Source organism: Taurulus bubalis (assembly GCF_910589615.1).
Source record: "Taurulus bubalis genome assembly, chromosome: 21".
NCBI classification, from domain to species: Eukaryota; Metazoa; Chordata; class Actinopteri; order Perciformes; family Cottidae; genus Taurulus; species Taurulus bubalis.
In genome coordinates, this window is record NC_136609.1 from 1,494,305 (window position 1) to 1,518,908 (window position 24,604).

At 42.5% G+C, this 24,604-nt stretch overlaps 2 protein-coding genes across 3 annotated transcripts; both read left to right on the forward strand.

Moving 5' to 3' along the window:
• The first annotated feature begins 10,787 nt into the window (after nt 1-10,787).
• On the forward strand, nt 10,788-15,712 carry s100b (S100 calcium binding protein, beta (neural)). The gene is made up of 3 exons (XM_079236748.1): nt 10,788-10,813; nt 11,566-11,712; nt 14,580-15,712. Exons 2-3 carry the CDS (start codon nt 11,575-11,577, stop codon nt 14,724-14,726), a joined length of 285 nt encoding a protein of 94 aa, XP_079092874.1. The 5' UTR covers nt 10,788-10,813; nt 11,566-11,574; the 3' UTR covers nt 14,727-15,712.
• Nucleotides 15,713-16,798: 1,086 nt separating this feature from the next.
• Nucleotides 16,799-22,327, forward strand: LOC306753125 (uncharacterized protein). 2 transcript variants are annotated; one of them, XR_013771232.1, is made up of 4 exons: nt 16,799-16,926; nt 18,544-19,129; nt 20,273-20,314; nt 21,818-22,327. XR_013771232.1 is itself a non-coding variant. In XM_079236968.1 (3 exons), the coding sequence occupies exons 1-3, from the start codon at nt 16,893-16,895 to the stop codon at nt 22,120-22,122; spliced, it is 381 nt and encodes a 126-aa protein (XP_079093094.1). In that variant the 5' UTR covers nt 16,846-16,892; the 3' UTR covers nt 22,123-22,327. The 2 variants fall into 2 exon arrangements, 1 of the variants encoding a protein (XP_079093094.1); XM_079236968.1 differs by lacking the exon at nt 18,544-19,129 and having other exon boundaries at nt 16,846-16,926.
• Nucleotides 22,328-24,604: the final 2,277 nt, after the last annotated feature.

A 24,604-nucleotide genomic window follows, 5' to 3' on the forward strand; every position in this document is an offset into this window, starting at 1 on the left:
GGTGCTCCGGCAGACGGGTTAATCAAGTTGTTTTAATCTGGTTGAAAAGCCTGTCGGCAGATTCCTATTATCATGATAATGAGCTCTCTCTTCTGTTTCAAGTCCTCGCCGTCCTTTGATCGCTCACATCAGAGGACGGAGGCCACTTCCTGTTGCCGAAGGTCAGCGATTCATCCGCGTGTCCTTGAGCGGCGCTTCCTGTGCTCTGGATTCCCGCTTTCTGTCCTCTGGAGCCCCACTTCCTTTCATCTGGAGCCCCACTTCCTGTCATCTGGAGCCCCACTTCCTGTCCTCTGGAGCCCCATTTCATGTCATCTGGAGCCCCATTTCCCGTCGTCTGGACCCCCACTTCCTGTCATCTGGAGCCCCATTTCATGTCCTCTGGAGCCCCGCTTCCTGTCCTCTGGAGCCCCATTTCATGTCCTCTGGAGCCCCGCTTCCTGTCGTCTGGACCCCCACTTCCTGTCATCTGGAGCCCCATTTCCTGTCCTTTGGAGTCCCGCTTCCTGTCCTCTGGAGCCCCATTTTCTGTCCTCTGGAGTCTCGCTTCCTGTCCTCTGGAGCCCCGCTTCCTGTCCTCTGGAGCCCCGCTTCCTGTCATCTGGAGCCCCACTTCCTGTCGTCTAGAGCCCCACTTCCTGTCCTCTGGAGCCCCGCTTCCTGTCATCTAGAGCCCCACTTCCTGTCATCTGGACCCCCACTTCCTGTCCTCTGGAGCCCCGCTTCCTGTCATCTGGAGCCCCACTTCCTGTCATCTGGAGCCCCATTTCCTATTGTCTGGAGCCCCACTTCCTATTGTCTGGAGCCCCGCTTCCTGTCCTCTGAAGCCCCACTTCCTATTGTCTGGAGCCCCGCTTCCTGTCCTCTGAAGCCCCACTTCCTGTCGTCTAGAGCCCCACTTCCTGTCATCTGGAGCCCCGCTTCCTGTCGTCTGGACCCCCACTTCCTGTCCTTTGGAGCCCCGCTTCCTGTCATCTAGAGCCCCACTTCCTGTCCTCTGGAGTCCCGCTTCCTGTCATCTGGAGCCCCGCTTCCTGTCATCTAGAGCCCCACTTCCTGTCATCTGGAGCCCCATTTCATGTCCTCTGGAGCCCCGCTTCCTGTCATCTAGAGCCCCATTTCCTGTCCTCTGGAGTCCCGCTTCCTGTCATCTGGAGCCCCGCTTCCTGTCCTCTGGAGCCCCGCTTCCTGTCCTCTGGACCCCCACTTCCTGTCCTCTGGAGCCCCGCTTCCTGTCGTCTGGACCCCCACTTCCTGTCCTCTGGAGCCCCGCTTCCTGTCGTCTGGACCCCCACTTCCTGTCCTCTGGAGCCCCGCTTCCTGTCATCTGGAGCCCCACTTCCTGTCGTCTAGAGCCCCACTTCCTGTCCTCTAGAGCCCCGCTTCCTGTCATCTGGAGCCCCACTTCCTGTCATCTGGAGCCCCATTTCCTATTGTTTGGAGCCCCACTTCCTATTGTCTGGAGCCCCGCTTCCTGTCCTCTGGAGCCCCACTTCCTGTCGTCTAGAGCCCCACTTCCTGTCATCTGGAGCCCCGTTTCCTGTCGTCTGGACCCCCACTTCCTGTCCTCTGGAGTCCCGCTTCCTGTCATCTGGAGCCCCATTTCCTGTCCTCTGGAGCCCCGCTTCCTGTCGTCTGGACCCCCACTTCCTGTCCTCTGGAGCACCGCTTCCTGTCATCTGGAGCCCCACTTCCTGTCATCTGGAGCCCCACTTCCTATTGTCTGGAGCCCCGCTTCCTGTCCTCTGGAACCCCGCTTCCTTACAACTTTGTATTCATTTCCAGTTCAAGTGCTTTGATTTATTTTATATTTTCATGAGTCTGAAACATTGATTATTGATTGATTGAGAATCCTGATCATTCAGACTATTTCTTAATGTGTTTCTCTGTTTTACGTCATCGTAAAGAAATAAAAAGTTATCTTGAAGAGAAACTCTAACAGAAACAGAAACAAATCCACACCAGTAATCCCAGCAGCCTCTCTCCCAGTCTGAAGCCGGACCAGCTCAGCTCAGCCAGATGGTGTTGTGGTGAGGATCTGTTCCTGTGTGTGTGGGGAGGATTAGCTCTTAGGAAGACAGAGAGAGAAGGTGAAGACAGGAAGAGGAGGTGATCGTCATCACTTTTCTGTGACGTCTTCTACTCATGATGAAAAGCGTTTCCTGATGAAACGCTCTCATGAAGGACGTCATGAAAACCTAAAGGTGTTTTTTATATCTTATCTTATTTTCTGTGTAAATGGCTGCTACTTGACACAAGATTTCCCCTTGGGGATTAATAAAGTATATATTAATTCATTCATTCAAACGCTGCTCCTCCTCCAGCTGGCCGTTGTGATCGTCGCTCTCCTCTGGGTTTGTGGAGTCTCAGACGTGAGAAAGACGTGAGAAAGAAACAGCAGGAAGAGATAGAACTGACTGAGAGAAACACAACTACTACGACAGAAGAGACACAAAGAGACACAAAGAGTCCTCAAAGAGACAAAGAGACACCAAACAACTACAAAGAGACACAAAGAGACTCAAAGAGACACACAGAGACAAAGAGACACCAAACAACTACAAAGAGACACAAAGAGACTCAAAGAGACAAAGAGACACCAAACAACAACAAAGAGACAACAAGAGTCCACGAGAGACAAAGAGACACCAAACAACAACAAAGAGACTCAAAGAGACAACACACAGACACAAACAACAACAAAGAGACACAAACAACAAAGAGACAACACAGAGACACAAACAACTACAAAGAGACACAAACAACAACAAAGAGACACAAACAACAAAGAGACAACACAGAGACACAAACAACTACAAAGAGACACAAACAACAAAGAGACAACACAGAGACACAAACAACTACAAAGAGACACAAACAACAAAGAGACAACACAGAGACACAAACAACAAAGAGACAACACAGAGACACAAACAACAACAAAGAGACACAAACAACAACAAAGAGACTCAAAGAGACAACACAGAGACACATAGGCCTGCTATAGGCCTCGACTGCTGGGGACATCTTAGGATACGCTGAGCTCCTCCTCTCCTTCTCTTCCTCTTTCGCTCCTCCTCTCCTCCTCTCCTCTTCTTTCTCTCCTTCTGGATAAATGATTGTCTCTTCAATGAATATTACTAACTCTACTTTCTTTTTCCATGGATTCGTGGCTGCCTGGAACCAGGCCCTGCTGATGCAACTGGCCTGGAACCGGTCCTGCCTACTGCTTTCTCCTCCCACTGCCCCTGGGATGCCCCTCCTCTCTACCTCCTTCTGCTTAATGGGTCGTGGTTATCTGGATCATGGACCATGCCTACTACTCATTATATGAATAATTTCTGTCACATTCATTGAATGTGCTGTAACTCTGTTACGTTGTTCATTCTGGTCACATGACATCTATTGCTTCTGTCCATCCGGGGAGAGGGATCCTCCTCTGTTGCTCTCCCTCAGGTTTCTTCCCCCTTTTTCCCTGTGAAAGGGTTTTTACTATCTTTATTGGGGAGTTTTTCCTGATCCGATGTGAGGTCCCGGGACAGGGATGTCATGTGTACAGATTGTAAAGCCCTCTGAGGCAAACTTGTATTTGTGATGTTGGGCTATATGAAATAAACTGAATTGAATTGAATTGTGTACTGTGTGTATTGTGTGTATTGTATGTACTGTGTGTATTGTGTGTATTGTGTGTACTGTGTGTATTGTGTGTATTGTATGTACTGTGTGTATTGTGTGTATTGTGTGTACTGTGTGTATTGTGTGTATTGTATGTACTGTGTGTATTGTGTGTATTGTGTGTACTGTGTGTATTGTGTGTATTGTGTGTACTGTGTCCGATCAGCTGCAGGAGGGAGGTAACACCAGGTAGGTGTGTGGCGAGGATCCAGGATCTGATCCAGGATCTGATCCAGGATCCTCTGAGGGGTGAGAGTGAGGCATTATGGGATTAGAGGCGACATGAGACGGTTTCTATGAAGCGTAACGTCTCACTGTGCTGTGGTTGTCTGTCTGTTTTCCACCATTTTTGTAGTTTATTGCGTGACATTAACAGCAAAACGTAGTCCTGAAGTCATCCGTTTTAAAACAGTCTTCTGTGATTTCATAAAAAAATATGCTTTTTGTGTAAGAATGTCACGTTTCTGACTAAAAGGCCTCGTGCGTCTTCTCTCAGACAAACCTCAAGGCTGCAGCTTCAGCTCCCTCTGTGGATGCAGTCGGTCGAGCTTCATGTTCTGTGGTTTAAATAACTGGAATAAAAGTATATTATTTGTATTAAAAGCCCTCCAGGAAAACACTTTCCTGCTCTCCTAATAAATATTAATATCACAAAATATATAGTTGAACCTTCTAAACGGCAGTCTCATGGTGCCTTGAATTTATTATTGCTTAAGAGAATTGAATCAATTGAGTCATTTTAAAGACTTAAAAAAAGTTGAGGCTTTTTGATCAAGTATAGTAGAACAAAGTGTTTTGATTATTGCTTATTGTCACATTAACACATTAACAGGGATATGGATCAGAGAAGAGTTTACATGAAGAACTGCTGCCCCCTGGTGGTGAATTTTGAGCATTACAAGCTGATTTATACTTCTTTATTCGGCTGTTTCTCCCCCAGAGACTCTCTCTTTTCTCAGTTTCTTCATCCTCTCGATTCCTTTCCTCGTTTCCTCCCCTCACTCCAGATACACAGGGTGGGGCATCAAGAGGTCAGAGGTCAGACTCGGCTGCAGCAGCAGCTCTTTGATTGTAGAAACAGAAAGGGCTGAAGGCTGAAGGCTCCTGTGTGTAGGTGTAAGGCAGGGGTGTCAAACATACGGCCCGCGGGCCGGATCCGGCCCGCCAGGGGGTCCAGTCTGGCCCGCGGGATAATTATTAAAATTGCAGAAAAAAGAAAGAAGACTGGGTCTCGAACCACTGATTACTGATTGAAAAACGGGCACGCTAGGGCTGTGCGACCGGTGTACGGTCTCAGTCGTACCGTCACCGCTGTTTGGCTGCACCAACATTTAGTGTTCACAGCTGGGAGCTGAAGGAGCAGCGGACCGAGCTCCTTACGTCTCATGTTAACTCATTTGACTCAGGGTGTGCAAAAAATGACATCGCCAAAAGGCATGCTGGGTAAATGGCACCGCCCACACAGGAAGACTTTTCTTGTGAAGGAAGAAGTCTTTTCCTGTGCAGCACAGTGGGCGGGCTTTACCCATCATGCCTTTTGGTGATGTCATGTCTTGCACAACCTGAGTCAACTTATACCGTGAGACGTAAGCAGCTCAGACCGCTGTACACGTATCTGTGACTGTAAACATTAAATGTTGCTGCGGCTGAAGAATGACAATAGTCGTTACGGCCGCGCATGCGCCGCTAGTTTAAAGGTATTCCCCTGGGTCCTAAATCCCTCCAGGTTAGCACCCTATGTACCAATCAAAACAGCTGCTGGCCAGTAGGGAGAGTGGTGAATAAGATGGCGGTGACGGTTCTTTTCGACGTCAATAAATTAATGTGTTTATTTGGAAAAAAAAATGCCGTGATATACCGTGAAACCGCCAGAATCTTACAAAATACCGTGATATGAATTTTTGGCCATACCGCCCAGCCCTAGGGCACGCTATACATTGACCCAGAGTCAGAATTCATTAGACCACTGACATTACTATAAATATTGCTCCACTGCAGGGAATCTGCAGAGGAGAGCCCAGGCAGGTAAACAGTGGGCTGATGTCTGAATTTTTGGTCTTTATGTTTCTAGTTTATTGTAAAAATACCTTAAAATAGGGTTTATCATCCAAAAACCTTCACCAATGATTTAAACATAGAGAAATATTGTCATTATGTCTGTGTTAATATGCTGTGATTTTACTGGTCCGGCCCACTTGAGATCAAATTGGGCAGCATGCGGCCCCTTCACTAACATGAGTTTGACACCCCTGGTGTAAGGTCAAGCCGGCTGCCAGCGGATGACTCAGCGGCCGGCAGAACGTCCCTGTTGCCGGGGAGCCGCTCGGCTCGGGGCCCCCGGGGGCCGGCAGCCGTTTGGGGACGCCGTCTCCCAGGAGACGAAGAAGAAGCTGAAAGAGACAAAGAAAGAAAAATAATCTGTGTGACCGCAGCTTGTTGTGTTGGAGTTTTCTGTTATATGAATACACGTCTAAAAATAACAATAACATCATTCAATTAAGAGAGAGATATTTAAATCATTAAATTAAGAGAGAAATATTAAAATCATTAAATTAAGAGATATATTAAAATCATTAAATTAAGATATATATATTTAAAAACGTTAAATTAAGAAATATATATTAAAAACATTAAATTAAGAGATTTATTAAAATCATTCAATTAAGAGATAGATATCAAAATATTAAATTAAGAGAGATACCAAAAATATTTAAAAAAGTATAATAATAAATAATATTGAATCTTTTTTTCTTTTCATACACAAAAACAATGAGGTGTTCCTGCTGATGTTAACTGAGCAAAAGAGAGAGAGGGAGAGAGGGAGAGAGAGAGAGGGAGAGAGAGAGGTTTAAAAATCCCTTTATTCCACTTTTCAGTGAAAAACATAAACACTCTAAAACATCACTTGAAGCATAAACAAATAAATAGTCGTCAAACAAACAAACAAACAATAGCCATACGCCAAACAAACAAAACAATCAATCATCATCATCATCAACTCCACAGTCCACGTCTCCACCTCCAGACCTGCACGGCCTCAGAGAGAGAGAATCGTCCCCGAGTCCCCTGGTGAGCCACTGAGCCCTCCAGCTCTCCTCTGCCTCAGCTCCAGCCTTCTCTGCCTTCCTCAGCTCAGTGACTACTTCTTGAGGAGGAAACGCTTCTCCTGGCTCACAGTCAGGCCCAGTATCCTCTTGAGCGTAGTTATGGTTCTGATGAATTTAGCACCATCGCCGAAATAATCACTTATGTTGGTTACTTTATAAAGTGTTTCGTCTAGAGACCGGTTAGTGGTTTCTAGAGCGTAAATGTCTGTGGGTGCTTTTTTTCCCAGTAGGCTTAAGCCCTCCATGTTCTCTCCACCAGCCCCCTGGCCTACGGGGTCAGCAGGCCCCTCCTCCACGGGGTCAGCAGGCCCCTCCTCCACGGGGTCAGCAGGCCCCTCTTCTACGGGGTCAACACCTGCACCGCCGCGCCCCTGATGGTCACGCCGCTCCCGACCAGCTGGTGCAGGAGGGGCTCGTCCCCCAGGAACACCACCACCGCTCCGCTCATGCGGGACGCGAAGCTCAGGTTCTGGTGGCCGACCCGCTCCCCCACGGCCAGCAGCACCTCCTCCACGCCGCTCCCCGGCGGCACGACCCTCACTCCTTGTCGGAGAGAGGGAGGCGGCGTCTCGGAGGACGCCATTCCTCCGAGACGCCTCGAAAAAAAGATAAAAGAAAACTCCGACACTCGCTCACCAAAGTCTCAGAACAGCCCGACCAGCTGCACCAAGGCAGGCGGCCAAACCGTTCAAAACACCCCGATGAACGGGACAGAACACTTCAAAACTCTGCGCCTCTCTCACACGGTCACCCGGAAACGGGAGGGGAGAGAGAGAGAGAGAGAGAGAGAGAGAGAGCCAGAAACAGGTTTTCTCCTCAGAGTCTCAGTGTTTGAAGCGACTGGGAGGAGCTTGTCGTCCCGCGAGGAGACAAAGACTCATCTATCAGGTCAGGAACGCTCCGGAGGTCAAAGGTCACGGAGGTCATCGGGGAACGCAGCACAATGTCATTCAAATCAGTTTCACAAGATGTCAGAAAATGTTAGAACCTCATTAATATTTTTTTTTTTTCAGCATAACTTCACGTTATCATCTTTATATTTAAGAATCATTCAGCAAAACTTCATGTTATTATCTTTATATTTAAGAATCTTTCAGCATAACTTCATGTTATTATCTTTATATTTAAGAATCTTTCAGCACAACTTCATGTTATTATCTTTATATTTAAGAATCTTTCAGCACAACTTCATGTTATTATCTTTATATTTAAGAATCTTTCAGCATAACTTCATGTTATCATCTTTATATTTAAGAATCTTTCAGCATAACTTCATGTTATTATCTTTATATTTAAGAATCTTTCAGCATAACTTCATGTTATTATCTTTATATTTAAGAATCTTTCAGCATAACTTCATGTTATCATCTTTATATTTAAGAATCTTTCAGCATAACTTCATGTTATTATCTTTATATTTAAGAATCTTTCAGCATAACTTCATGTTATCATCTTTATATTTAAGAATCTTTCCTGTATCTCTTCTATCAAAAGGCCGAACCCAGTGCATTCTGGGAATACTTCTCTAAAGGCTTGTTTACAGCATGTTGGGAGTATAAACCTGGCACCGGGACGCCTCCACTTGAGCAGATGTGTGTGTGTGTGTGTGTGTGTGTGTGTGTGTGTGTGTGTGTGTCTGGCCAACTCCAGCAGTGAAAAGATGCTTCATTAACATGCACAGCCAGCCGCTTCCTCTGAAACGGGCCTTTGTCTGGCGGCAGAACCTCAGCGGAGCAGCAGAACCGGATCAGACGGCACCGGGTGACGACCGGCTGCAGCCTCAGTACCATTTAGTACCCTTTAGTACCATTTAGTATCCTTTAGTATCCTCAGTACCCTTTAGTATCCTCAGTACGCTTTAATACCCTTTAGTATCCTTAGCACCATTTAGCACCCTTTAATACTATTTAGTACCCTTTAGTATCCTCAGTACCTTTTAGTACCCTTTAGTATCCTCAGTACCATTTAGTATCCTTTAGTATCCTCAGTACCTTTTAGTACCCTTTAGTATCCTCAGTACCATTTAGTATCCTTTAGTATCCTCAGTACCTTTTAGTACCCTTTAGTATCCTCAGTACCATTTAGTATCCTTTAGTATCCTCAGTACCTTTTAGTATCCTTTAGTATCCTCAGTACCTTTTAGTATCCTTTAGTATCCTTTAGTATCCTCAGTACCTTTTAGTACCCTTTAGTATCCTCAGTACCATTTAGTATCCTTTAGTATCCTCAGTACCTTTTAGTATCCTTTAGTATCCTCAGTACCTTTTAGTATCCTTTAGTATCCTTTAGTATCCTCAGTACCCTTTAGTACCCTTTAGTATCCTCAGTACCTTTTAGTATCCTTTAGTATCCTCAGTACCCTTTAGTATCCTTTAGTATCCTCAGGACCCTTTAGTACCCTTTAGTATCCTCAGTACCATTTAGTATCCTCAGTACCCTTTAGTATCATCAGTACCATTTAGTATCCTCAGAACCATTAAGTACCCTTTAGTATCCTCAGTATCCTTTAGTATCCTCAGTACCCTTTAGTACCCTTTAGTATCCTCAGTATCCTTTAGTACCCTTTAGTACCTTTTAGTACCCTTTAGTACCCTTTAGTATCCTCAGTACCTTTTAGTATCCTTTAGTATCCTCAGTACCCTTTAGTATCCTTTAGTATCCTCAGTACCCTTTAGTACCCTTTAGTATCCTCAGTACCATTTAGTATCCTCAGTACCCTTTAGTATCATCAGTACCATTTAGTATCCTCAGAACCATTAAGTACCCTTTAGTATCCTCAGTATCCTTTAGTATCCTCAGTACCCTTTAGTACCCTTTAGTATCCTCAGTACCCTTTAGTATCCTCAGTATCCTTTAGTATCCTCAGTACCCTTTAGTACCCTTTAGTATCCTCAGTACCCTTTAGTACCCTTTAGTATCCTCAGTACCCTTTAGTATCCTCAGTATCCTTTAGTATCCTCAGTACCCTTTTAGTACCCTTTAGTATCCTCAGTACCATTTAGTACCCTTTAGTATCCTCAGTACCATTTAGTACCCCTTTGTACCATTTAGTATCCTTTAGTAACCTCAGTACCTTAAGGTACCCTTAAGTACCATTTAGTACCTTCAGTATCCTCAGTACCATTTAGTACCCTTTAGTATCCTTTAGTATCCTCAGTACCATTTAGTATCCTTTAGTAGCCTCAGTACCATTTAGTACCTTTTAGTATCCTTTAGTATCCTCAGTACCATTTAGTATCCTTTAGTAGCCTCAGTACCATTTAGTACCTTTTAGTACCCTTTAATATCCTCAGTACCATTTAGTACCTTTTAGTACCCTTTAATATCCTCAGTACCATTTAGTATCCTTTAGTAGCCTCAGTACCATTTAGTACCTTTTAGTACCCTTTAATATCCTCAGTACCATTTAGTATCCTTTAGTAGCCTCAGTACCATTTAGTACCTTTTAGTACCCTTTAATATCCTCAGTACCATTTAGTATCCTTTAGTAGCCTCAGTACATAAAGCTCTCCAGATGAATCAGGTACAATAAGTGTTTCAAACGTCTCTCTTAATCGCGGTACAGTTTGATGTACTTGTAGTTTTAAAGTCCGGTAGAGAGTAGTGAGACGCTGCTCAGCCTCCAGAGAGAAAAGCTCTTTTACATTGAATACAAAGACAAAAACAAATATATTTATTTCATAAAGTTTTATCTGTAAAATCATTGAAACGTTTTTTAGTGGAACTATTTTCTCTTAAAAGTCACTTGTAAAACTTTCAAAGTGGCTTTTATGAGTATTTACTAAGTCATCAAGGCAATAAGGTTCATTACAGTCTGTGTGATTCACGCTGATATCAAACTAAATGTTGTCTCAACGTGACTATGAGTTATTGTTCAGAGTCACATGAGCTGCAGTGGAGTGAGGGGAGGTGGACACTCGGGATTGGTCAGCACCCTCCACCAGCACCCCACCAGCACCCCACCAGCACCCGGCTGCAGTATAAAGCGGCTCCGTCCTCGTCCTCCTTCAGCCGGCTGAACTCCCTCTGAGGTAAGATTCACTTATATTTAAAAGAAACTTTAAAAAAAGAGGCATCATCTTATCAAATATCAGGATCAGAACCATTTATTACCATCTATGTTTTCATATACAAGAGATGTGTCCTGGCGGGAGCTGCATCGCATTTAACATTTAACGATAAACATAAAACACAGTGTGATATGTAAGCATTAATATTTGCAATTAGATCTACAGTAGAATATAAAAATGAAAGTTAAAATAAAGTGCACAGAATTTAAGAGTTATGTGTATTTAAATATGCGGTGGAGGGATCAGCTCATGTTCATACGTGAACATAAAGTCAGGCTCTAAATTATTGATTTATTTTGTTGACTTTAGATTCAAAGGTTTTTGCAGAGTGATGTTTTATTATCTTCTTGAATCACTTCATAAATCAGTAAATTCTGTCAACAGCTATAAATAAATGTAATCCGTCATGTTTTTATTAATACATGTAGAATAAATGACGCTGAGTGAACAAACCTCTGCATGAAGCTTCAGAATATATTTATGAATGAAAGAGTAAAGTTTGGTGCATAAAAGCTGCTGAATGAGATTCATGATCAGAGTCTGAGAACAACTCATTTAATGAATCATATCTACCAGCCGGACACTTCATACTGACATGAGAAAGTCTGCTTGTATTACTAGTTTATGAATGTTATGTTTAATATGCACATGAGGCCTTATAACAAACAGCTGAATATGTATTCTGGATGTTCTGTTTGGTCGTGAACATGAAGAAGACGAAGATGAGCGACCTGGAGAGCTCGATGGCGACCATCATCGCCGTGTTCCAGAAGTATTCTGAGCGAGAAGGAGACAAACTCAAGCTGAAGAAGAGCGAGCTGAAGCAGCTGCTGCAGGACGAGCTGCCGGAGCTGCTGGAGGTGAACGTTCATGTGTTCATGTCTCTGTGACGGAATGATGATCAACATTCATGTGTTCATGTCTCTGTGACGGAATGATGGTGAACGTTCATGTGTTCATGTCTCTGTGACTGAATGATGGTGAACGTTCATGTGTTCATGTCTCTGTGACAGAATGATGATGAACGTTCATGTGTTCATGTCTCTGTGACGGAATGATGGTGAACGTTCATGTGTTCATGTCTCTGTGACGGAATTATGATCAACGTTCATGTGTTCATGTCTCTGTGACTGAATGATGGTGAACGTTCATGTGTTCATGTCTCTGTGACGGAATTATGATCAACGTTCATGTGTTCATGTCTCTGTGACGGAATGATGATCAACGTTCATGTGTTCATGTCTCTGTGACGGAATGATGATCAACGTTCATGTGTTCATGTCTCTGTGACGGAATTATGATCAACGTTCATGTGTTCATGTCTCTGTGACTGAATGATGGTGAACGTTCATGTGTTCATGTCTCTGTGACTGAATGATGGTGAACGTTCATGTGTTCATGTCTCTGTGACAGAATGATGATGAACGTTCATGTGTTCATGTCTCTGTGACGGAATGATGGTGAACGTTCATGTGTTCATGTCTCTGTGACGGAATTATGATCAACGTTCATGTGTTCATGTCTCTGTGACTGAATGATGGTGAACGTTCATGTGTTCATGTCTCTGTGACGGAATTATGATCAACGTTCATGTGTTCATGTCTCTGTGACGGAATGATGATCAACGTTCATGTGTTCATGTCTCTGTGACGGAATGATGATCAACGTTCATGTGTTCATGTCTCTGTGACGGAATGATGATCAACGTTCATGTGTTCATGTCTCTGTGACGGAATGATGATGAACGTTCATGTGTTCATGTCTCTGTGACTGAATGATGGTGAACGTTCATGTGTTCATATCTCTGTGACGGAATGATGATGAACGTTCATGTGTTCATATCTCTGTGACGGAATGATGATGAACGTTCATGTGTTCATGTCTCTGTGACGGAATTATGATGAACGTTCATGTGTTCATATCTCTATGACGGAATGATGATGAACGTTCATGTGTTCATATCTCTGTGACGGAATGATGATGAACGTTCATGTGTTCATGTCTCTGTGACGGAATTATGATGAACGTTCATGTGTTCATGTCTCTGTGACTGAATGATGGTGAACGTTCATGTGTTCATGTCTCTGTGACGGAATTATGATGAACGTTCATGTGTTCATGTCTCTGTGACTGAATGATGATCAACGTTCATGTGTTCATGTCTCTGTGACGGAATTATGATCAACGTTCATGTGTTCATGTCTCTGTGACTGAATGATGGTGAACGTTCATGTGTTCATGTCTCTGTGACGGAATTATGATCAACGTTCATGTGTTCATGTCTCTGTGACGGAATGATGATCAACGTTCATGTGTTCATGTCTCTGTGACGGAATGATGGTGAACGTTCATGTGTTCATGTCTCTGTGACTGAATGATGGTGAACGTTCATGTGTTCATGTCTCTATGACGGAATGATGATGAACGTTCATGTGTTCATGTCTCTGTGACGGAATGATGGTGAACGTTCATGTGTTCATGTCTCTGTGACTGAATTATGATGAACGTTCATGTGTTCATGTCTCTGTGACTGAATGATGATCAACGTTCATGTGTTCATGTCTCTGTGACGGAATTATGATCAACGTTCATGTGTTCATGTCTCTGTGACTGAATGATGGTGAACGTTCATGTGTTCATGTGTCTGTGACGGAATTATGATCAACGTTCATGTGTTCATGTCTCTGTGACGGAATGATGATGAACGTTCATGTGTTCATGTCTCTGTGACTGAATGATGATGAACGTTCATGTGTTCATATCTCTGTGGCGGAATGATGATGAACATTCATGTGTTCATGTCTCTGTGACGGAATTATGATGAACGTTCATGTGTTCATGTCTCTGTGACTGAATGATGGTGAACGTTCATGTGTTCATGTCTCTGTGACGGAATTATGATGAACGTTCATGTGTTCATGTCTCTGTGACAGAATTATGATCAACGTTTATGTGTTCATGTCTCTGTGACAGAATTATGATGAACGTTCATGTGTTCATATCTCTGTGACTGAATGATGGTGAACGTTCATGTGTTCATGTCTCTGTGACGGAATTATGATGAACGTTCATGTGTTCATGTCTCTGTGACGGAATGATGATGAACGTTCATGTGTTCATATCTCTGTGACGGAATGATCATGAACATTCATGTATTCATGTCTCTGTGACGGAATGATGATGAACGTTCATATAAATATCTCTGTGACTGAATGATGATGAACATTCATGTATTCATATCTCTGTGACTGAATGATGATGGAACAAGGTATTACTAACTTTAGTTAAACATACAAGTGTGAGCATGAACACATGAATAAGTACTCCTTATGCAGAATGATGTGTTCTATTGTGTTCATCACTTTAATGTTTTATTACTTCATGTATCTTGATCTATAATATATTTGCTGTTGACTTTTTGCTGTTTTGTGTCTGTTTATTAGAAACATCTTACTTTTTGCTATTTTATTAAGTCTGTTTTGAGTCTTTTTTATGAAAATTTTCTTTGTAATTATTTAACTTTTTGATCCTTTTTAAGTCTGTTTTTAATAGAATTTTGATGTTGTTTTGAACTGTTTGCTGTTTGTTTTTTTGCCAGGACTTGCTAAAGAATATAGATTTTAAATCCTCGTATCCTGGATAAATAGCGGTTAAATAAAGCGGTAGAATAAAGCATGACGATACATATTTAGTGCTTATTGAAGCTCTCAGTGACCCTCCTCTGCAGCACGTGAGGGACCCGGCCGGCCTGGACCGCCTGATGGAGAGCCTGGACCAGGACGGGGACGCCGAGTGCGACTTCCAGGAGTTCATGACGTTCGTGTCCGTGGTTACGGTCTGTTGTCACGACTTCTTCCACCACGAGGACGAGTGAGGGGAACGCTGCCGAGAATTAAGAAGAAGAAGAAGAAGAAGAAGAAGAAGCAGAAGAAGAAGAAGAAGAAGCAGAAGAAGAAGAATCACTTTAACCACATTTTGCACTTCAGACGCCAGTTTTGCTGCAAATGTTTTTGTGCTTTTTTTAATTCAGCATAATTTTTGCATGATTTTGCATGATTTTGGCTCCCGAGTTCTGCAAATCACCGATCAATAATTTAAGGTTTGTTGGCGGGTAAAGATGAAAAAATTTAGAATATTATCGAGAGGAACGTGTTTTCTCGTGGATTACGGTTTTAAATACGCCTTTGTACTGTAAATTGGGTTAAAACTTCTTTGATTGTGCTTTATTGCTTTTTTATAAGTTACAAATGTGTATTTAAATATGTCAACAAATAACCTTTTCATATTTGTGACACGTCAAAAAACAACGACAAAATCCACGAGAATTATTTTTAATTTAAATGTCCTTTTTGTCTTTATTTTTAGAGCGTGTGCCCGTAGGCTCTACATCACCTTAAACTTTAATTGGGGAGTCAAGACTTTAATGACTATCAAATATCTTGTCGTTGGCTCGTAAAAGTTTAAAATGTATAAAATCTAGTCGACTATCAAACATATAACGTTGGCTACTAAAATGGTGGAATGTGTTTTCTCGCTACAAAGTCGTGTCGTAAACGATTGTTTCTTCTTCTTGAGGCGATGAAGACGATGAAGACGAGCAACTAAAACTAAAACGCGTTTCAGTCGTAATTCATTCAAAACGTGTCGCTGGCTGTGAAAATAATCATGAAATGTTGAGATTTGGGATCCGAGCTGCGAGAATAACGACAGAATAGTTTAGTATGTATGAATAGTTTATGAATAGTTTATGAATAGTTTATGAATAGTTTGTCTTTACAGAAACGTTGGGAATAAAAATGTTTATCAAGCAGATGGAACTGAGTCTTTACGATGAAATGAATTAAAAGATCAGCGTGTGACTCTTGAGTTTGAGTTGTTTTTATTCATGATGTTGGTTTTCTCCTAAAATTCTGCAAACATGCATTTCTTTTCAATGAATTATTTCTTCTTTCAGTAAATGCTAAATGTTCATGAGTCTGCAGTTGTTAAACATTGTTTTGAGGGAATTAAAAAGCAGACAAACATGGAAAAGACCACAAACTGAACGTCTGGGGACAAAATGTCCTCTCATCTTTCATATTATATTGTATATATAATTCACCTTAAATCAATGAAATGAACTTCCTGTGACGAGCTTCCTGTCCTCAGTCGTGGGAGGGGCTTCATGTATGGGAGGGGCTTCATGTGTGGGAGGGGCTTCATGTGTGGGGGGGGGCTTCATGTGTGGGAGGGGCTTCATGTGTGGGAGGGGCTTCATGTGTGGGGGGATTCATGTGTGGGAGGGGCTTCATGTGTGGGAGGCGCTTAATGTGTGGGAGGGGCTTAATGTGTGGGAGGGGCTCTCTCTCCTCATCTAATTCACACAACCAATCACCTGCTGGAGCATAATACCGGAAGGGAAAGTACAACAGCCGACAAGAATATATCCTAAAACATGTGGAAACCTTTATGCAGAAACTTTTATGCAGAAACAATCTTGCAGATTTCTGATGATGAGTTTTGGTCTTTGTGAAAGAATCAGGAGACAAAAACTATTCTGTGGGCCTTCAGTCCTTCTGGGAGTTGGGAGAATGAAAAACAGCCACATATTAAAAACAATGACCATCGCACTCTCTCTGGTTGTTCTGATGCATTCTGGGAAATGCAGGAAGCACAAACTGCTGCAGACAAAGCCGAAGGAGAGGTTTATAAACAGGATGACGTAACGTCAGCTGCACGGCTTCATCTGAGGGGCGGAGTCAGAGGGGCGGAGTCAGCCTCCTGATTGGCCGAAGGGAGAACAGCTCTCGACCCTGGAGAGCGACACCACACCCATCTGTGTGCGTGCGCGTGTGTGTGTGTGTGCGCGTGTGTGTGTGTGTGTGTGTGTGCGTGCGTGTGTGCGTGTGTGTGTGCGTGTGCGCGTGCGTGCACGCGTGCGTGTGTGCGTGCGTGCGTGTGTGTGCGTGTGCGTGCGTGCGTGTGTGTGTGTGTGTGTGTGTGTGTGCGTGCGTGTGTGTGTGTGTATGTGTGTGTGTGTGTGTGTGTGTGTGTTCAGCATATGCTTGTTGTGTTTCTTCTTCTTCTCAGAACTGGTGAGTTTCTCGTTGGTTTTTTAACCTTTTTATGAATTCTTGTGTGTTTTATTTGTTTAACAAACAGAACATCTTGTGCTCGATGCTCAAACATCAAGAAGAGACCAGAGAGGAACGTTTATGACAATAACATCTGATTAAAGTGAGCTCAGTCTGCAGCTCAGAGATTAACTGAGTTCCGCGTGTGAGACGCGTACTTTATGAAGTTTATTAAGAGAAACATGTACTTTATGAAGTTTATTAAGAGAAACATGTACTTTATGAAGTTTATTAAGAGAAACATGTACTTTATGAAGTTTATTAAGAGAAACATGTACTTTATGAAGTTTATTAAGAGAAACATGTACTTTATGAAGTTTATTAAGAGAAACATGTACTTTATGAAGTTTATTAAGAGAGAAACATGTACTTTATGAAGTTTATTAAGAGAGAAACATGTACTTTATGAAGTTTATTAAGAGAAACATGTACTTTATGAAGTTTATCAAGAGAAACATGTACTTTATGAAGTTTATTAAGAGAAACATGTACTTTATGAAGTTTATCAAGAGAAACATGTACTTTATGAAGTTTATTAAGAGAGAAACATGTACTTTATGAAGTTTATTAAGAGAAACATGTACTTTATGAAGTTTATTAAGAGAAACACGTACTTTATGAAGTTTATTAAGAGAGAAACATGTACTTTATGAAGTTTATTAAGAGAAACATGTACTTTATGAAGTTTATCAAGAGAGAAACATGTACTTTATGAAGTTTATTAAGAGAAACACGTACTTTATGAAGTTTATTAAGAGAAACATGTACTTTATGAAGTTTATCAAGAGAAACATGTACTTTATGAAGTTTATTAAGAGAAACATGTACTTTATGAAGTTTATCAAGAGAAACATGTACTTTATGAAGTTTATTAAGAGAGAAACATGTACTTTATGAAGTTTATTAAGAGAAACATGTACTTTATGAAGTTTATTAAAAGAAACACGTACTTTATGAAGTTTATTAAGAGAGAAACATGTACTTTATGAAGTTTATTAAGAGAAACATGTACTTTATGAAGTTTATCAAGAGAGAAACATGTACTTTATGAAGTTTATTAAGAGAAACACGTACTTTATGAAGTTTATTAAGAGAGAAACATGTACTTTATGAAGTTTATTAAGAGAAACATGTACTTTATGAAGTTTATCAAGAGAGAAACATGTACTTTATGAAGTTTATTAAGAGAAACACGTACTTTATGAAGTTTATTAAGAGAGAAACATGTACTTTATGAAGTTTATTAAGAGAAACACGTACTTTATGAAGTTTATTAAGAGAGAAACATGTACTTTATGAAGTTTATTAAGAGAGAAACATGTACTTTATGAAGTTTATTAAAATAAACTTGTACTTTATGAAGTTCTGCGTGATATTAAACGCCTCACAGGGAAGTTGAATGGACATAAACTATGAAAGTCTATTAATCACACTTAACATGTGTATTACTTTTAACAGTTATAAGAAAGTTATTCATGTGTTTATTAATTCGTTGGATTTTGCTAAATCAGCTTTTTGTGAAAAGAATTCTTCTTAACTTTTATGAATATTTGATAATATGATTTCTTTTCTGCTCAGGTCGACGTCATCATGTACAATTTAAATGTCTTGATAACTGCTCTTCCTCCTCCTACTCTTCCTCCTACTGCTCATCCTCCTCCTACTCCTGCTCTTCCTCCTCCTACTCTTCCTCCTACTGCTCTTCCTCCTACTGCTCTTCCTCTTACTACTCCTGCTCTTCCTCCTCCTACTCTTCCTCCTACTGCTCTTCCTCCTACTGCTCTTCCTCCTACTACTCCTGCTCTTCCTCCTCCTACTCTTCCTCCTACTGCTCTTCCTCCTACTGCTCTTCCTCCTACTGCTCTTCCTCCTACTACTCCTACTCTTCCTCCTACTGCTCTTCCTCCTACTACTCCTACTCTTCCTCCTACTGCTCTTCCTCCTCCTACTGCTCTTCCTCCTACTCCTCCTCCTCTTCCTCCTACTACTCTTCCTCCTCTTCTTCCTCCTCCTCCTCCTGCTTCCTCTCCTCTTCCTCCTACTCCTCCTCCTCTTCCTCCTACTACTCTGCCTCCTCTTCTTCCTCCTCCTCCTCCTGCTTCCTCTCCTCTTCCTCCTCCTCCTCCTCCTCCTCTCGATGATGTGAACATCACGGTGGTGAATGGTACGTGGTACTTGTACATCAACGAGATGATTAACCTGGTGTTGCCAGCCGTATACTGCGTCGTTAAAACTAGAAAAAGTACTCAGATCTAGTAGAAAAAACGCTCTGTGAAAATAGTCCTATTCAGTATAAAAATATAAAAGTATTATCAGTATAATGTACTTAAAGTATTATCAGTCACTGCACTACTTTTCATACTTTAAGTACATCGTGATAGTACTTTAACTTGTAACGGAGTAGAGTACTTGGTTGATGTTGCATACTTTTACTCAAGTAAAGATACTTTGTCCAAACGGTAAAGTTTGACTCAAGTCTGTGTGTGCGTGTGTGTGTGCGCATGTGTGTGCGTGTGTGTGTGTATGTGCGCGTGTGTGTGCGCATGTGTGTGTGTGTGTGTGTGTATGTGCGCGTGTGTGTGCGCATGTGTGTGTGTGTGTGTGTATGTGCGCGTGTGTGTGCGCATGTGTGTGTGTGTGTATGTGCGCGTGTGTGTGCGCATGTGTGTGCGTGTGTGCGTGTGTGTGTGCGTGCATGTGTGTGTGTGCATGTGTGTGTGTGCGTGTGTGTGTGTGTGTGTGTATGTGTGTGTGCGCTTGCACATGTGTGTGCGTGTGTGTGTGCGTGTGCGCATGTGTGTGTGCGTGTGCGTGCATGTGTGCGTGCATGAGTGTGCGTGCGTGTGTGCGTGTGTTAGCAGGGCGTGTCTTATCAGCATGCAGGAGTGAGTGTGACGCCTTCAGGGTCTGTCCCCATGGAGATAAGGCCATTCTTTACTTTATTTTACTTTTATTTATTTCCTCAGAGGAAAATATTCAACTGTTTTGTCTTTTATCGTTACTGATTGTTACTTTTTTAACTTTCCGTTACTTATTGTTACTTATTGTTACTTATCATTACTTATCATTATTTATTGTTACTTATCGTTACTTATCGTTACTTATTGTTACTTATCATTACTTATCATTATTTATTGTTACTTATCGTTACTTATTGTTACTTATCGTTACTTATCATAACTTTTTTACTATGGTTACTAAGTGGTTGGTTTATAATGGGAGTGAAGGGCATGCTGGCTCAGTACAAGTATTTCAGAAATAAACGCTAAATGATTCTTATGTAAAGTTTAATTTGTGTCTTTTACAGGCATCAACATGGAGGACGGAGCTTTTGCAGCTCTGATTGGAGGTGAGAGCTGAACCTTTTCCTCCTGATCATATTTAATAATGTCAGACAAGCAGGAAGTAGTGGGTGTGTCTTTTACCCAGAAACACACCATCTAAAGGGTACCTGAATGCAGCATGTCTTCTTCAATGAGGATCATCTAAACCTACATTTGTTGGGCTTGCGAGCTACTTTAAAAATGACCAAGTCAAAAAGATCTACCTACATTAATAATGCTAAATATCTATTTATATATATATTTTGCATTATTAATGTATAAATATACCGAGTATACTTTATGTTTACAACATTGGCGTACCATGCATAACTGCATGAACCCTTATGGTCATTCCATGTTACTCCGATGACATCACTGCATGGACAGCAGGGTTCACAGTGAGACAGGAGCTGCTGCTCAGCCTCAGGCAGACTAATGGTCGTCATGGAGGAACGCTGTTGGACTTAATATGTTTCATGTGGGAAAGCCTGACTCACATAAATAAGTAGAGCCAAATAATACAGTCAAGAAGGCAGCACATTTCCTCATGTTTGGGTACTTTTCCTCTGTGAGTAAGTTCCAAAACGGTCCATGAGCGCTGGACTTCAGCTGAAAGTCAGCCGTCGTGTCAACATCTCCTCCTCCACTCCAACGAGTTCAGGTGGAACACCGAGGGACTCGACCTCAACGTCTTCCCGCAATGGGAAGCACAAGAAGTAGCGACTGGCTCCAGAAACACAAAGTCCTGAAAGCGTTTGTCAAACTCTGACAGACGCGTGTCGAGCTGCTCTGTGTGACTACAGTTACACTGATCTAAACGGTACCTGAATGCAGCACGTCTTCAGTAAAGAAGAGCATCTAAACGGTACCTGAATGCAGCACGTCCTCTGTAAAGAGGAGCATCTAAACGGTACCTGAATGCAGCACGTCCTCTGTAAAGAGAAGCATCTAAACGGTACCTGAATGCAGCACGTCCTCTGTAAAGAGGAGCATTTAAGCGGTACCTGAATGCAGCACGTCCTCTGTAAAGAGGAGCATTTAAGCGGTACCTGAATGCAGCACGTCCTCTGTAAAGAGGAGCATTTAAGCGGTACCTGAATGCAGCACGTCCTCTGTAAAGAGGAGCATCTAAACGGTACCTGAATGCAGCACGTCCTCTGTAAAGAGGAGCATTTAAGCGGTACCTGAATGCAGCACGTCCTCTGTAAAGAGGAGCATCTAAACGGTACCTGAATGCAGCACGTCCTCTGTAAAGAGGAGCATTTAAGCGGTACCTGAATGCAGCACGTCCTCTGTAAAGAGGAGCATCTAAACGGTACCTGAATGCAGCACGTCCTCTGTAAAGAGGAGCATTTAAGCGGTACCTGAATGCAGCACGTCCTCTGTAAAGAGGAGCATTTAAGCGGTACCTGAATGCAGCACGTCCTCTGTAAAGAGGAGCATTTAAGCGGTACCTGAATGCAGCACGTCCTCTGAGGACCAGGGTCTTGATCCTGCAGGGTTTGGTTCTCATCTTTTCGTCCCTCTAGGGGTCGTGGGCTCCGTGCTGCTGCTGCTGATCTGCGTTGCCGTGGTGATGCTGTGGCTGTTCACCAGACGCAAAGGCTCGTACGTCACCAACGAGACGGACGAAGACGAAGACGAAGAAAAGTTGGACGAGGAAGACGAGGAAGACGAAGATGAGGAAGACGAGTTGGACGACGAAGACGCTGCGCTGCAAAGCCTGGGCCTTGACTTTGCTCATCGTCGCCCCCTGGAGGCCGAAACAACAACTGCACCTCTCAGACATTTTAGTAGGAGATTATCCGACAAATTTGACAAATGCAATGAGTGATTGTTCTAAACTGACTTTTAATGTCGATTATTCACGTTTCTTCTGGCTGATGTGACTCTTTGTCGGCAGAAACAACTCATGAAGCTAAAAACAACAACATCACTGTATTTGAATCAAAAGCAGAATTTCATTTGGAAAAATGTAGAAACTACAGCACTTTCTTTTCAAGTGCAGCTTTGAATAAAGTCTCTTTGAGGAAAACGTCTATTTCTAGAGGATAAAGTGCATGAATGTAGGCGTTGATCTCAGATCTTTGGCCTCAAATCTGTTCGTCTCATGTTCTGAATCAAAGGTAAAAACTTCATCTTTTTACAGAACAGACAGTCTGCTGCTTTTCTTTCTTCATTGTTCAACCTGAATTCAGCCCAAGTTGATGCTTTTTCATGCATTTATTTTATACTAACTAGAATATTGTTTCAGTTTTTTTATAAATTGACTTTTATTCTGCTGTGATTTTATCAGATGAAGTTCAACTCCATCTAGTGGTCAAGAAACGACACTGCACGCATTAGAAAATGGGATTAAATAAAGTTATGCATTGAAAGACATAAAACACATTTCCACAATACATAAAACATATAACACACATACAATAATGTATTTATAGATGAGATGATACTGTTATTACAGTAATTAGACACCAGATGAAACCACTGGGGAAAAAAGGTTGTTGATTTCATAGAATATAATTCATTAAAATAAATACCTGGACTTAGTGATGGAGAAAGTAGTCAACATGTGCAGCTGCTGTTTGTTTACCTCACTCTCTCAGCTGCCTCAGAAACCTTTGAGGCTCGTTGATGAACTGGTTTTCTGCAGCTGCGTTGGTGGAGCAGGTGAGCACATAAACAGAACCAGTTCAAAGGGACGTTTGGACCCTCTTCATCATCACAGCATCCATTAAAGCCCAAAACCATCCGGGAACCAAACGGGGCTCGGCCGAGGTGGAAACTTCCTCTGTGACTCACGGCAGTTTGAGTCAAATGAGCCCGAATGCTTTAGAGGAGAAATCAAAGATGTAAAATACTCTGTGAGTTCCCCGGAGCCGGAGGTTCTGGCAGAGTCCGGTTTCCCACTAGATCATTACTGGAGTATGCAGATATATCCACTCTAACCAGTGGGTTGTTTAGCCTGGTGTTGTGTTGTGTTCTCATTCCTGCTGGTTTTCCAGCCCACGACTGTTTATTTAATGGATTTAATCTGCAGCATTTCTTGTGTTCAGGCCGCTTCTTGTTGCGATCAAACTGAACAAGGTAGCGTAACAAGGTAGCGTAACAAGGTAGCGTAACAAGGTAGCGTAACAAGGTAGCGTAACAAGGTAGCGATACAAGGTAGCGATACAAGGTAGCGATACAAGGTAGCGTAACAAGGTAGCGTAACAAGGTAGCGTAACAAGGTAGCATAACAAGGTAGCGTAACAAGGTAGCGATACAAGGTAGCGATACAAGGTAGCGTAACAAGGTAGCGTAACAAGGTAGCGTAACAAGGTAGCGTAACAAGGTAGCGTAACAAGGTAGCGATACAAGGTAGCGATACAAGGTAGCGATACAAGGTAGCGATACAAGGTAGCGCAACAAGGTAGCGCAACAAGGTAGCGTAACAAGGTATATAAGGCTATTTTGAAAACTACAGGAAAACTACGAGCCGGATATTTATGCAACGTGGAGGAAGAATGTAACACGAGCCAAAGAAGAAGCCACAGAACTTTGGATCAGAACCAGAGGACGTGATCACTTCACCGACATGAGATGAACACACCTGTGTGGGGTTGAGTAATAATTGAGTATCTTGACTTTTGAAGTTTTTCCTGAAAAGTCAAAAAAAGTATCGACCAGTAAAATAAACTGGAAAATATTTTATTTTGAAAGGGTGACTGAGTTCATGGGAATCCGCCATCACATTGCATGTGTGTGTGTGTGTGTGTGTGTGTGTGTGTGTGTGTGTGTGTGTGTGTGTGCGTGCGTGCGTGTGTATGTGTGTGTGTGTACACGTGTAGGGAAGTGGTCACGCTAATCAACCCCAGATGAGCAAAGAGGCCAGACGAGTCCAGTCACTGTGTGTGTGTGTGTGTGTGTGTGTGTGTGTGTGTGTGTGTGCGGGTGCGGGTGTGGAACAGTCTGGAACAGGTACGGTTCCCCCAAATCACAGTGCCGACACACACACACACACACACACAGGGTGAAGTCACCGTCTGTGGGGACAAAGATGGCCGAAGCGACACCTTCGCGTGCGAATGAAGCCCACAGACACATAGTGTGTGTGTGTGTGTTTACAATTATTCAAGTACTGCTTTTTCAAGGTACTTGTACTCTGAGTATTTGCGTTCCATGCTACTACTCCACCATCTCAGAGGGAAGTATTGTACTTTTTGCTACTTTTATTTGCAACATATCGTTACTTTTTGCAGTAAGTGATGTACAAAAAAAGGTCCGTGAGTGAGTCATAAAAATAAATTAAAAATGTAAAAAACATTTCCCAGAAT

What these genes read in the sequence shown, in the direction of transcription:
- s100b (XM_079236748.1), top strand. Translation starts at nt 11,575, where the DNA reads ATGAGCGACCTGGAGAGCTCGATGGCGACCATCATCGCCGTGTTCCAG. An exon ending in AGCTGCCGGAGCTGCTGGAG is followed by an intron (nt 11,713 to 14,579) that starts GTGAACGTTCAT and finishes CCTCCTCTGCAG; the next exon opens with CACGTGAGGGACCCGGCCGG.
- LOC306753125 (XM_079236968.1), top strand. Translation starts at nt 16,893, where the DNA reads ATGCTTGTTGTGTTTCTTCTTCTTCTCAGAACTG. An exon ending in TCTTCTTCTTCTCAGAACTG is followed by an intron (nt 16,927 to 20,272) that starts GTGAGTTTCTCG and finishes TGTCTTTTACAG; the next exon opens with GCATCAACATGGAGGACGGA. An exon ending in TTTTGCAGCTCTGATTGGAG is followed by an intron (nt 20,315 to 21,817) that starts GTGAGAGCTGAA and finishes TCGTCCCTCTAG; the next exon opens with GGGTCGTGGGCTCCGTGCTG.